Consider the following 9819-nt stretch of genomic DNA (forward strand, 5'->3'; position numbering starts at 1 on the left):
CTCTCTCTCTCTCTCTCTCTCTGTCTGTGTGAACGTCTCTCTCTCTCTCTCTCTCTCTCTACTGTTTAACCTGATGGCCAGCAGCGATCAGTGATACAGACGAACCGAACTGTAGCGGCTCCGTAGAGCAGTTAAGCCCACTGGATCTGCTCTCTTCTCCCGTGTGAACCTTCCTGGATCTACGGGGTATGGTGTCACCTCCTGAAGCCGGACAATCGGACGCTGAGGCCGGCGGCAGGCAGCGTTAGCTGACCGAGCTGCGGGCTTTGAATTTCGGCCTCATTGTCAGGATTTTATCGGGACTTTTTTGCCGGGTATTCGGAGTATTACTGGGGGAATAGCCTGGCCGTGGACACTTCGGGAAGGTTCGGTTCTTAATGCCCCGGAGGCTCCGAGAAGAGCAGACTGCGGAGCCCCGGAACAGGGCTCGGACACCGGGGGAGTGCGAAGGTAGGGCAGGCTGCGGGGAGGAACCGTGTACCCGCTCTTAGTATACCTGTGTGTGTACGTGACAGGTGCGGGGCCGGGGATTATCGATGACTGGATGAGTTTCGGGCTGATCGGTTTGCAGGTACACTACACCGAACACCAGGTGAGTGTTTTGTGTTGGAGGAAGAGGTTAGCATGTCGTTAGCTGTTAGCCTTGCAGCATTCCATTGTCACAGACAACATGCTAGCTGAGTAACAAGGATGGAAACAGTAAAAAAAAAAATCTGCCAAATTAAAAATATCGGAAGTCATCTGCGCCCTCATTCCGCATCCAATGTAATAACAGTACTCAGTGAAATGAGCCCTGCTGTTTACACGCAGGGGACTGCTGTTGGTGTGTTAGCATGCTAATGCTAGCCAGTGCTGCTACTAGCTTTAGCCGGAGGAGCCCCACTTCCCGGCTGCTGTAGCAGGAGCTGCCTGCTAGTTAGCGCGTTAGCATCAGCTCCCCCTCCTCCCCCTGGTTGCAACACCGCTAGGAATCTCAAAATGTCTTCTGACACTCATTTTGTTTCCATCTGTGCGGTCAGACGGAGGCAGCAGGCGGTGGCAGAGAAGTGTGACGGACACAGCACCGCCCGGCTCGGCACGACACAGCAACTTATATTAGACTTAACCCATTTATCAGGCGCATGCGTGGGCGGCGTGCACGCGGGCAGACTGAAACCGATTTACAGCGTTTACTGTGGAAAAAAACACACCACGGGCCGCTGTGACGGTGCACCAGTGACATGTTCACGAGCAGGGGACGCTGTTTAACCACAGCACTCTGATACTCCATCAGCCCAGCACGACACGGGCTCCAGTTCTCCTACACTGGTGGAGGAGAAGGTTTTAAACTTGCACCAACTGAGCTGCCTGCAGTTCTGCCAGCATCCAGCAGGGGCAGCAGGGAGTCAGTCCCCATAGACTCCTGTGTTTAAACTTGGAGCAGAAACAAACATGTTTACGGCCGGATACACAAACTGTTTGGTCTCATAACACCTGTACGGGGGAGCATGTTGTTACAACTCACCTGTTTAAGTTGTATTAAGCCTTAAAGGTTCTATTTTAGGGGCGTGGCCTCTTTGACTGACAGGTGGATGGTGACACCTGTAGTTGCTAGCTTCACCTGAACGGGACCTCTGGGCCTGTTTGTGCTGGTGGAGCATGTATAATGACGTCATGTGGCCAATACCATGGCTGCTGTGAGGTCACTGTACTAACAGGCTGAGCTCCAAGTTTACCGAGTGAAACTCTGGGATTTTGTCTAATTAGCAGGTGTGTGTGTGTGTGTGTGAGGGAGCTGCTGATCGATACACATTTAACACATCTTTAAAAATTATGCGTGTTTAGCTTTAATCGTGATTTATCTCTGAGGTATGGGGCAGGTAGTGTGGAGCTCAGGTGAGTCAGCTGCTGGGAGAAACAGGTGTGCACACACAGGGTTACCTGATTGGTTGATGGACAGGTGCGGAGTTCAGGTGTTGGTAGACTTTAAACTTTCCACTCATGTGTAAATCATTTCCTTTTTCCTGCTTTCTGTTTACCTGAAACAACCTGCTTGTTGCCTCGAGCTGAGTCGTTAATGTTTGTGCATGACACGCTTAGTGGGCGGAGCTGAACTGGTGGAATGCAGGACGCTGCCTGTCAGAAATCTTCACACCAAAGTCCACCTGCTAATCAGGGACACGCCCACTGAGGGTGACTGCAGGTGTGCTTTGAGTGCTCAGCTGTTCGTGTGCAGGGACAGAAACACTCTTGTTTTCACTGAGGTGCAGTTTGTGTTCGTATCATAGCAGCCAGAGTTCAGCAGGTGAGTGTGACGACTGCAGCAAGCTGATCCACAGGTGAAACGTTTTCTACCTGAAACTCCTCAAACGTCAGGGTCGGCCCGTGATGTGCCGCAGGTGTGTCTGTGGGTCAGAGGAACGAGGAGTCTTACCTTCTGACCAAACACCTGCCGTGTTCACGTCTGCTGCACCTGGGAGGATGTCTGCCTGGTTTCAGGTGACGCTGGTTGGTCGGGCACGCTGGCCGGCTCTCGGTGTCACTGCGAATCAGGAAAGTGAACTTTAAATAAGAAGAAGATTCCTGATCTTTCAGACTTTAAAAGGTTAAATCTGTAAATAAATGAGCAGCAGGACTGCGTCTGATTGGTGACGTGTTTTAGCTGAGTGGTAAATGGCCCGTATTTGTAAACCACTTAGTCCCTGTGGACCAATAAGCTCTTTACGCTACATCCACACAGTGGTGATGGCAGCTACATTGTAGCCACGGCTGCCCAGCTGACAGAGGCGAGGCTGCCGGACACTGGCGCCACCAGGCGCTCTGACCGACACCAGTAGGCAACGGGTCAAGCGTCTTGCCCAAGGACACAACGACAGACTGTCCGAGCCGGGGCTCAAACCGGCAACCTTCCGATTACAAGGCGAACTCTCAACTCTTCAGCCACGATCGCCCCAGGAAGGAACGCCGCGTCCTGATAAACGCTGTTTTGTGGAGTGCGTGGAGTCAGCGTACTCACAGCCATCAGATTATTAATGACCCGTTTGTGTTCCAGCCTCGTTCCTGTTTCGCTCTCAGAGTCACGGCAGCTTTTTAATGTCAGTTTGTGAGCAGAGAAGAAGAGTTTGTGATGTCAGCAGCTCGTCATGTGACAGAGCGGCTGTGAAACAGTGTTTGTTGAGTTTCCTCCTCTGACCTCGTCAAACCTCAGATTGTGACTCGGGTCACCCATCAGGCTGCTGCTGGTTCTGAAACGACTGAATCTGTGCTTCCTGCTGATCCTACTGATTTTTGAGACGAACTGAAACTCGTCACCAGATCGCGTGACACTCCTGCCGACGCTCCCACTGCAGCGTTAGAACGTTTTCGTTTCACGGTGTGAAACCTCCTCCGCCTTCACACTACAAACACGCCTGCAGTGGGCTCTCCTCGTGGGAGGAGACTTGGATCCTTTTGGTTGTCAGCTGCATCCTGTGACTTCCTGTTGGAACGAGGCCTGGTTCTCAGGGCAGAGCTGGTTCCACATCTGGATCGACTTCAGCTAAAAGCCTGACTTCATTAATCCAGAGCTGAAGGAAAACTCTGGGGTTCTGTTTCCTGGGCCAGTTACCGTGGTAACAGAGACTCTGTGACCCTAACCTGCTCATTGGCAGGCGTTTCCTCTGACTCCTCCCCCTCCTGCTGCACCTGAACCAGCTGATGGCTGGTGGAGAAGAGCCACGACCCCCTGTGGAGTTTTAGGGTCCTGCAGGTAAACTCAAGCCAGGTGTTTATACCTGCTGCACCTCTGTGTCTGGGAAACGACCCGGATCAGACGCTGGGATCAGGAAGTAGAGGACAGAGGCGTGGCTTCCTCTGAGCCCGGCGAGCTTGTGATCAGAAAAAGGAAGTGTAGTGGTCACTGGTTGTGATGTCGCTGCTACCGGTGTGGATGAGTGTGGCTCAGTCAGCACTCGCCATCAGGCCCCTCCCTCATGAATCAGGTGCTTTGGGAGGTACGAGGGCTGTGCAGCTCTGAGTGAAGGCAGAGAATCAGGTGGTCATGTGACTGTGTAGCTGAGTCACATGACCGTTTGCTGTTTGAAGTTTGCAAAGACTGCTACATTTGGCCAAAGGTAGTTCACTCTTTGCAACATAGTAGCTGCTCTAAACAGATTTCTCAGGTTTATTTTTAGTCTGTTTTTTTTGCAATTGGTGTTTGTTCTGGGAAAGATACTGCAGACTGAGCAATAATGCATTTCTTGCATTTCTCATGGGTTCTGATGGGGTCTTTCTTAAAATCACTGGTCCCAGTAACAAAGGCGCTTGTCGACTCACAACACACCCGGCAGAACATCATGTTATTTAGCTCGTCATATTCCAGCCACAGAAATTCTTTTGTCCATGAAACTGCTGCACTTTTTTTTTTTTCTTTTTGCCTTATAGTCTGATTTGTCATAACTTCTCCGTTTTGTGGTAAGCTTTTCTTTGGCTGTCACTTCTTCACCCTGACCTGTCTTATTTGGCTCAGCAGAACTAAAATATGTCCTGCTGCTTTTACACACACACTCACATAACGCTCAGCGATCAACCTCTCACATGTTTAAGCTGCGGGAGACTTCACTTGTCACGTTTGAACAGTAAGCTAATGAGTGATAAGACGACGTCAGAGGAATTGGTGCACAATTAATCGTCACTGACCAATCAGTGTCACATATTGACAGTGGCTCACCGATGCCAGTGACATAATTACTCAGCTACATTGGCGAAAGCATTGACATATATTTTCCTTCCTATGACAGCCCGACGGGCAGGGCTGACATAGATTTTGGTAGCCCGACTGGAAAAATTGCTAGCCCCGGGACGTCGGGCTAGCAATTTTGCGAGCCCTGATATGTATTGTCAGATTAATATGATATATTACAGCAGTGAGCTTGAACTCTGTGTCAAAGATTCAAGTTGCAGTTATTTATATTTCCTGTCACCTTAAATCTTCACTCAAACACAAGCATCTGTGACAGTGTGTATATAGATGTATTATATATATAGGAGACAAATATTGTTCTTTTAATATGTTGCCATTTCTAAATCTGGCTCAATGCTTACATATATGTGTAAAAAGCAAACGTACGAGCTGTGATAACTGTGTCTGATAGAATGAAGAGTCGACTGATATATGAAATATTCCTTTATTGGGTGAGAAAATCAGACCCTGTCATAACTGCTGTAAGTCACACAGAATAGATATCAGAGTCTTAAACAGGCTGACGTCTGCTAAATGGGTCAAACTGGGCAGAAAGTCTACAAACACATAACATCCTTATAGAATATGATGTAACACTATAGATCAACTTAGCTCAGAATATATAAAGCATATAAACAGTTACAGCAATATGATGCAACAAACACAGCAGCTACTGATCCAAAATACTCAAAGCTTCATAGAACTGGAACCAACATTTATTTTAGCTCCATTCTGCTGTTCTTCATTATTAAACATTCACACACAAATAAGTGACATAATATTCACTACTTACTTTTAAAAGTTTACTTTGCAGCCGCCCTGCTTCAGCCATCCACTGTTTTTTTTGGGGGGGTTTTTTTGGCAAAATTATCCACACCCACCGCCGCGCTATGAAGTCTGGGATATGTTGGGCCATAAAGGATACACCATCCTTAAAATTCAGGGAAACGAAGGACGCCTTTGAATCGTTGCGTCGCTGTGACGTAATCAGCCTTTAAGGCTGCAGACCCTGAATAGGGATACAACCAGTGCATGCAGGTTTCTTTAAACGGGAGGAGTTTTGAATGGACTTTGGTGGAGAAACTTCAGCGCAGCGTCATGGTCTGTGTGTAGAGAGACTGATGGGAAATGTAGTTTGCACCAAAGTCTGAATCAGCTGATTGGAGACGATGTCTGTCTGTCTTTCAGAACGCTGTCTGATTGACTCCGCCCACCATGAACCCTCTAAACCAGATGAAGGCTGGACTAGCCAACAACCCACACAGGTACACACACACACAGCTGTCATCTTTACACACATTTACTTTTACTCTACAATTTTTGTCCTGAAACAATCGAGTCAGATTTCAGTGGATTCACTTTAAATCGATAAATCATGAATTTGACTCCGATCCCAAAAATCTACAAAATAAACTGACAAAAGCTTCTTCAGCTCATAATTATACACATTTATTTATATATATCTATATATAGATCTATATCTATATATAGATATAGATATATATATTTGTGCTGCTGTGTAAGACTGCATAATTGTTTTACTCATGGACCCGCCCCCCCACAGTGACGGCTCGTACCCCTACGACCCCTCCAGCTGGCAGCAGCCCACCAATCAGCCCACAGGATCGCTCTCCGTGGTCACAACTGTCTGGGGAGTCACCAACCCCTCGGCCAGCCAGGTATGACATCACCAAGCAGAAGGATGTGACATTATCGATCATTTGTGGGGCGATCGTGGCTCAAGAGTTGGCCACATCTTGTAATCGGAAGGTTGCCGGTTCGAGCCCCGGCTCGGACAGTCTCGGTCGTTGTGTCCTTGGGCAAGACACTTCACCCGTTGCCTACTGGTGGTGGTCAGAGGGCCCGGTGGCGCCAGTGTCCGGCAGCCTCGCCTCTGTCAGTGCGCCCCAGGGTGGCTGTGGCTACAATGTAGCTGCCATCACCAGTGTGTGAATGTGTGGATGTAGTGTAAAGCGCTGTACAAATACAGGCATTTGCCTTTTTTTTTTTTTTTTACCATTTTTAATCACTCAACGTCACTTCCTGTCTGATGAACATGTACTTCTGTTCTCATCAGGGTCTTGGTGGAGGCGTGATGGGGCCCGGGGCCAACCCAGGCGGGGGTCCCATGATGCAGGGCCCCGGGGGGTCGGGCATGGCCGGCGGGCCCGGAGGCTACATGGGCCAGCAGGGCTATGGAGAGCCCAGCAAAGGCTACATGACCCAGGGCATGTACGGCCGTACGGGCGGGGCCTACACAGGAGGACCGGGCGGGTACACAGGGAGGTGGGTGTCTGCTTCAGCGTCACGTTGTAGCCAACAGTAGCATCAGAAACTGAAATAAACTGACCTGCTGCTCCGGTTTCTGTCCTGAGGGCGGATGCTTGGGTGCAGCTCACTAAGCTCCGCCCTCTCATCCAGATATCGAGGGGTCTTATCTGTCCCACGTCAGGTGGTGATGTCAGTGATGTCGTTTGTTTGCAGCTATCCGTCGAACCCCGGAGGCTCCCGAGGCTCCGCTGACTTCACTCAGGCTGCCGCTGCCGCCGCCGTTGCTGCTGCTGCCGCCACGGCAACCGCCACTGCTACAGCAACCGTCGCCGCCATCCAGGAGAAACAAAACCAGGAGATGAACTATGGACAGGTGAGCAGAAGCATGAGGTCACTGGGCGCCTGTGTGCTGCCCACCTGGGTTAGAGCTCCCTCTGCTGGTCCACTCGTGCAGGTGAATAAACAGAAAAACACTGTCACAGAAACGCTGTGGGAGGGACGAGGTCTCAAAGAGAGGTGGAGGTGTGTTTGGTGACGGGGTCGAGTTTAAACCTGAGGTCGGTGCTGGCGGCACCGGAGCACGACGCCTCTGCTCCAGCACAGTCCAGATTTGTCCTCTGTCAGCAGACAACTAGTATTTCCTAACTTTTAGCCGAACTTGTGCTGAGGACACCTGTTTGATGACATCACTGATAAATTTGTCGTGGTTTTTTCCCAGATGGGTGGTCCAGCCTACAATAACCAGTTCATGGCCCACTCCGGCCCCCGCGGCCCTCCTGGCATGGCTCCTGGAGGTATGGGCCCAGGTCCAGGCCCCGCCAGAGGTCCCCCTTCAATGGGCCCCATGTACGGACCAGGAGGGGGCCCGCAGAGGGTCCCCCAGCACCCAAACTACGGCCCTGGACCACAGCAGGGACACCTGAGGCCCCCGCAGGGCCTCAAACGACCATACAGCTCAGAGGTGAGGCTCGGGAGTCCGTGCTGCTGACCCTCAGGTTACTGTGTCAGTGAGTGAATTCACACCTGTGTCCACACCTTTCCCGCCCTCAGTCCTTCCCGGGAATGTCCCAGCAGTACGGCGTTCCCGTCGGTTCCAGTGTGAACGTCATGCCGGGTCCCGGAGGTGGCGGTGGATCCATGCCTGGTTCAGCTGGAGGCGGTCACGGTGGCCCCTACTCGGGCCCCAACATGCAGTACCACCCAGGTAGGACGCTGTTGGTTTCACAGGTCAGTCTAACGAGAACCCACCCCTGCCAGTCCTGACAGGACAGGAAGTGACCTCAGCCTGGTCAGGTTTATAAGGCTGGTCTGACGACAGGTGTGAATCGTGTGCAGGTGCTGGGTCCTCGTACCTGCCCACGCCACAGTAAAGCTCACAGGGAACGCTGGAGCAGAACGGGCCTGGGAAGTGTTTGTTTTCTTTGGTGTTGTTTTACATGGTTCCTGAAGTTTAACGTCACATGACGCCATCAAACAGGATTAACTGCACCCTGTCTGCAGGTGTTTCCAGGTGGTGTGAGGTGGAGGTTTCACCACAGCTGATGATGGGAAAGCAGACCTCGTGTTCTGATTATTCAGGTGTGCTTTCTCCTCGTCTTCCTGCAGGTCCCGCTGGTCCAGGTCCCGCCCCGCCACGGTCTGGCTCCTCCCCCTCATATCAGAGCCATAAAATGCCCCTCCCACCTCAGTACCCCCCCTCTGGACCCCCCAGTTCGCAGTACTACAAGGTGAGCAGCTATAACGGTGTTGTTGGAGTGATGGAGTCCTGAGTGCCGTCACCTGTTGATTAACAGCTGATGTTTGTGCAGCAGGACCAGTTTAACGGGCAGGGCGGCTTAAACACTCTGACAGCAGGGGGCGCCGGAGGAGTGTACAACTCCTTCAACCAGCCATCAGGGGTAAGGAGCGCGCACACACGTGTGTCTGTGTTCGTTGCGAGTGTTTGCCTGATTTGGCTCCTCCCTCTTTAACACAGCTTTCTTCTTATTAGCTGCGCCTCCTTAATAATGAGTGGGTGGGGCTTTTATCCCCGCCTCTGTGACGTCATATAGACCCCTGTGTTAACCTGAGTGTTGGTGCACACACATAATCAGAAACACACAGAGCAGGAGACATGTGACAGGAAGTGAGGGCGCACATGCTGAAATAAGGTTTTTGTGTTTTCTGTCGTCTCTCCGACGCCGTCTGTTAGCCGGGGCGAGGGTTGCCAGGTTACCCCTCTTCTCCGGTTCCGGGAAACCCAACACCTCCCGTCACCCCCAGCAGCTCCATGGCTCCGCCCTACATGTCGCCTGGCAGCGGTGACGTCAAGCCGACACCTTCTCCCTTCCTGCCTGACATCAAACCCAACATAGCTGGCCTGGCCCCTCCCCCGCCGACAGGTACACACACACACACGATCATCGATTAGAACCAGCTGCTTGAGTCAAACTGAGGTCATGAATGAAATGAAGCTCTTTATCCGAGGGAAATATTCTGATTAGTCCACCATAATAAACAGATTAACATCATTTGGTTTCATAATCAAAGTTTATTTCAATAATCTTCAATAACAATAATCAATCAATAATGTTTCATGATCAGTCAGGTCTTGAGATTATCAGGAAAATTTTGTTTGTGAAATAACCTGATTATTTTTGTCCCACTGATTCGAAGTCAATGTGCAGGTGTGTGACCGATGACTTCCTGTTTACAGGTAACCCTAGCGACGACCTGCGGCTGACCTTCCCAGTGAGAGATGGCGTGGTCCTGGAGCCCTTCAGATTAGAGCACAACCTGGCCGTCAGCAACCACGTCTTCCAGCTGAGAGAGTCCGTCTACAAAACACTCATCATGAGGTGTGCGCGCGC

At 50.9% G+C, this 9819-nt stretch overlaps 1 protein-coding gene across 1 annotated transcript in view; it reads left to right on the forward strand.

Moving 5' to 3' along the window:
* The first annotated feature begins 28 nt into the window (after positions 1-28).
* The window catches only part of LOC102197076 (zinc finger MIZ domain-containing protein 2-like), a 14196-nt gene continuing 4405 nt past the window's right edge, over positions 29-9819 (forward strand). Inside the window, exons 1-11 of the mRNA XM_013914924.1 lie at positions 29-450; positions 5888-5964; positions 6264-6378; positions 6777-6985; positions 7184-7343; positions 7689-7931; positions 8021-8174; positions 8576-8697; positions 8779-8868; positions 9162-9351; positions 9666-9811. Of these exons, the coding sequence (XP_013770378.1) occupies positions 5915-5964; positions 6264-6378; positions 6777-6985; positions 7184-7343; positions 7689-7931; positions 8021-8174; positions 8576-8697; positions 8779-8868; positions 9162-9351; positions 9666-9811 (1479 nt within the window). The 5' untranslated portion in view covers positions 29-450; positions 5888-5914. The remainder of the gene's footprint in view (positions 451-5887; positions 5965-6263; positions 6379-6776; positions 6986-7183; positions 7344-7688; positions 7932-8020; positions 8175-8575; positions 8698-8778; positions 8869-9161; positions 9352-9665; positions 9812-9819) is intronic.

The sequence above is a fragment of the Pundamilia nyererei genome, unplaced genomic scaffold (genome assembly GCF_000239375.1).
Source record: "Pundamilia nyererei isolate P.nyererei 1_Seehausen unplaced genomic scaffold, PunNye1.0 scaffold00238, whole genome shotgun sequence".
In the NCBI taxonomy this organism is placed as follows: Eukaryota; Metazoa; Chordata; class Actinopteri; order Cichliformes; family Cichlidae; genus Pundamilia; species Pundamilia nyererei.